The sequence below is a fragment of the Saccostrea echinata genome, unplaced genomic scaffold (genome assembly GCF_033153115.1).
Source record: "Saccostrea echinata isolate AGI-Se365-2 ecotype Australia unplaced genomic scaffold, CSIRO_AGI_Sech_v1 ptg000001l, whole genome shotgun sequence".
Lineage (NCBI taxonomy): Eukaryota > Metazoa > Mollusca > Bivalvia > Ostreida > Ostreidae > Saccostrea > Saccostrea echinata.
In genome coordinates this window covers 29,831,415-29,835,329 of record NW_026889750.1, presented here as the reverse complement: position 1 = coordinate 29,835,329, position 3,915 = coordinate 29,831,415, and the positions used below count along the sequence as shown (strand labels likewise).

General features: G+C 33.2%; 1 protein-coding gene across 1 annotated transcript; it reads left to right on the top strand.

Annotated features, from left to right (window-relative positions):
• Positions 1-358: 358 nt before the first annotated feature.
• LOC133196653 (uncharacterized) lies at positions 359-2,415 on the top strand. The gene is made up of 2 exons (XM_061332515.1): positions 359-643; positions 1,118-2,415. Exons 1-2 carry the CDS (start codon positions 442-444, stop codon positions 2,413-2,415), a joined length of 1,500 nt encoding a protein of 499 aa, XP_061188499.1. The 5' UTR covers positions 359-441.
• Positions 2,416-3,915: the final 1,500 nt, after the last annotated feature.

Sequence of the window (3,915 nt, the reverse complement as noted above, 5' to 3'; positions counted from 1 at the left end):
TTTAAAAATGTTTTCTTTCAAAGAAATGACCTTCCCAACATGTGATGACTTCACCCGGTTTTAACCTGGCATCTACTGACTAAATAAAGAAATATTTTTTTGAATACAATGGGGTACCGACAAGGGAAAATAATACAGCTAATATTATGTAACCATTTCAAAGGATATAAATGAAGTTTATAGACTTTTCCTTGGACTATTTTTATTTACGACAATATTCCAGCAGTTTAGCCTATCTAATCCCACCCATTAATAATTCCCTTTAACTCTAACGGACTATGGCGACCCCTTGATAAATTCACGCTTGAATCACTATCTGCAAATATCTGATTTTCATGCTCGGAAAAATTTTACTGCTTCGTCGCGTCAACATGCTTTAGGGGCACATCTCTCTACAGTGCGGAGAATACTAGTACCTCGCAAAGAAGGCTGGTCAACATTATGAGTACCCGTTTTATTATATCATGTTATGTAATAATGATAAGCTTGGAATTTTCACATCCCCAGTCCCTGTTCCGCGAAGAAGATTTCCGATGCGAAGAGAGGAGAGACATAAAAATTGCTGAAAAGTTACGCCTTTACGAAAACAAAATAAAAGTGTTAGAGAACCAAATCAGCAGGATTGAGGCAAATAATCTAGAAGGTGTGTTTTTAAAATCATTATTTCAAACTTAATGTTTTGAAGAGTTTTTAAAAATATTTAAGCATTAATATCTCGATATGTCCTAAAGAACTAAATGGATAAAGTTTGTTCACACATGTTATAATCAGACCTTTTTATTCTTTAAATCTGTTTCTACATGTAAAATTATTTTTTTTTCTAAAGACCAATTTATTTTCCAGCTAACATAGGAGGTATACTGTACTCTTGGGTTTAACTTTAGTTGTTTGTTAAAGTTACATGCATTTACACATCGCCACAAAACTGTAAATAAATATGGAGAGATTTATGAATTTAAACTACTGGGATCCATGCATTTTGTCCCAATCAAAAAATTACATCTACAAAAATAGGAACCTGACCTTGGGAGAAGGGCGAATATTTTTAATGTCTGACGGTAGATTTATAAAATTATTATTTAAATCAGGACTCAGTGACTTTAATATTTGTTTTCAGATCCTGTCAGGTTGATGGGAATGGAGTTTTACATGGTCTTCCCGCCTCTGTTTGCTGATGACGGAAGAAGCTACTGTGTATTGTATATAGTGTCTATTAGTTCTGGATCCTGTACGGTGGCACTACCACTGCTGACTAAACGATACATCTTGAAACTTAAACAAGGTGAAAATCAACTCTTTCTACCATCTTCCTACATGGCACTTGAAAATCAAGTGGAGAAAAAAGGAGTCCATATTGAATGCGATGTTTTTGTTAATGTTTACGCTGCTAAACATGATAAGTTCACCACAACAGTGTTTTTGGTTTTACCTATACATTCTAGATTTCATTATAAATATAGATATATCCCTTCTATTCAACCGAATCCCGTGTCTGTGAAATATGCTCATCTTTACAACAGTACATTATCTATTGTATCAAGTGGGGACAACAATATAGTGAAAATTCAGCTAAACTTGACAGAGGGTGAATCAATTCATATTGGTAATCAAGGATATGCCTACAATGACAGTATTCAACTTATTATGAACAAATATGAATCATTAGTAATATCACATGGTGTAGATTTAACCGGAAGTACGATATCTTCTATTGACCCCATATTTGTGGCAACTGGAAACAAATGTGCTCGTTTGCATCATGATAATGCGTGTAGTGGAATGAACTTCATGATTCCATTGGATAACTCTCATCTTGACATACATTACGATTCTGAACACGTGTTTGTTACACCTTTCTTTTATCCTTTCTTAAGAGGATATAAAATTAGGATACTGTCCATGAAAAATGACTATCGATTACAGTATATTATGGGGCAAGAAAATAAAACTGAGACCCTCTTTGTTCAAAATAATTATGTGGATATAGATGTGGATTCAAATATTCCCGTTTACATCCGGACGAGCCGATTTGTCTCGGTGACTGTGATAACGCCAGGCAAGAACAATACAGACGGAATAGGAACAGCATTTATGTTGTATATTCCAGATGAGCGCTCTCTTCTTTCGGAGTACCACTTCGTTGTACCTGATCTCAATACAACAAGTTATATAACTGTTATAAGTAGAAACGTATCAAATATAAGACTTGACGAAAATATTGTAGATGTTAATAGAACAGTTATTTATGACATCAATGCAAAACCATATGACGTGATAGCCTTACCGGTACAGCCCGGATATCACGTGGCAAGAAATATTTTAAAAGAAAGCTTTTCTTTATACGTTTATGGAAAACAGAAGCCAAATCTGGGATACGGTTTTCCAGCAGGATTTTATCTGAATATTAAACCATGAAAAAAAATCAACAATGTTAACCTTTTCTTAAAAATTATTTTCATCCTCTTTTGACCAAATTTAATGAAATCACTCTTTTTGTAAACATATGTCCATCATATGTCAGTACTGATCAGTATGGAACGCCAAAGCTGCCTTATGTGTTGATTTCATGAGAATGTGGTGCTTGCTGTGGTTATTTCATGTGAAGGTGGTGCTTTTTTATGTTATGCTGTGGTTAGTTCATGTGAAGGATGTGCTTTATTGCAGCCCGGAGGACCGGGCTGCTCTATACATATAAGTTTAAGTGTTGGTATATTGGGATTGAGGTGGGAGAAGTTATTCAGAATTAAAGGTTTTCAAAACAATAAAAAGATTGTTAATCAGAATGTTCTTTCCCTTTATAAATTACGAGATACACAATATATTTACTTCCATAAAGTGAATCTGTAAAAATATGTATGTTTTTCATATTTACTATATAAAGTTGCTTATCATGTACTATCGAAAAAACGACAGGTCCCTTTTTTTAGAACATCGAATTTTATTTATCGCATAAAAACGTAAAAAAGTACTTTACACAGTTCGTGTTTTATATTCTTTAAGTGAAAGACATTTTTGAAAATAGGTGATGCATGTGTCTGGTTTCAAATTATATTTTATGCAGCCAACATTTACTTGAGGAATATTGATAAAGTTTAAAAGGGTATCGTTTTTGTTCGATTTTCATCCGACTATAAGTTTTCAAAATACTCTCGACTATCGTCTCCATCATTTAGACGCATGCCTTTTTCACACATATCGAAGCGGTTTGATGATCAAGACTCATTTCCATTGTTTACTTTATTTATTTCCCGGGCGACAATTGATGGTTACATCAATGTTTTCTTGTTATGTTATGCTGTGGTTAGTTCATGTGAAGGTGGTGCTTTTTTATGCTGTGGTTATTTCATGTGAAGGTGGTTTTTTATGTTATGCTGTGGATGCTGTGGTTATTGCTTGTGAAGGTGTTTTTTATGTTATGCTGATGTTATTTCACGTGAAGGTGGTTTTTCATGTGAAGATGGGTTTTTTTATGTGAAGGTGTTTTTTTTATTATCGGCTTCAGCAGCGGCCGATCTATTTGTGGTTGTGTTAGAAAGTGCACATGGGGATATGAGACGTTATTTCTTTATTAGTTCATGGAAATAATTCTTTAATGATAACATGTATAAAATCATGATTAAAATATTTTGAAAACTTGTTTTAAACTAAGTCTTAATTGTTGTTATTATATTTCAATTTCATTTTCATTTCTTATCAGATAGTCTTTAATTTATGATTTTGTAAAAAGAGTTTACAATAGGTACTCCCCAACCTGGGGGTGTGTAAGATATGAATGCAAATCGTTATGATTTTCCGGATAATAATTAAGAGGTAAAAGTGCATGATGAATAAAAATTGAAAAGTTGTTCAACAATTAAAAATTATTTTGAATATTCTACAGCTGCGAATGACACAAGGATAATTTTTTCTACATTT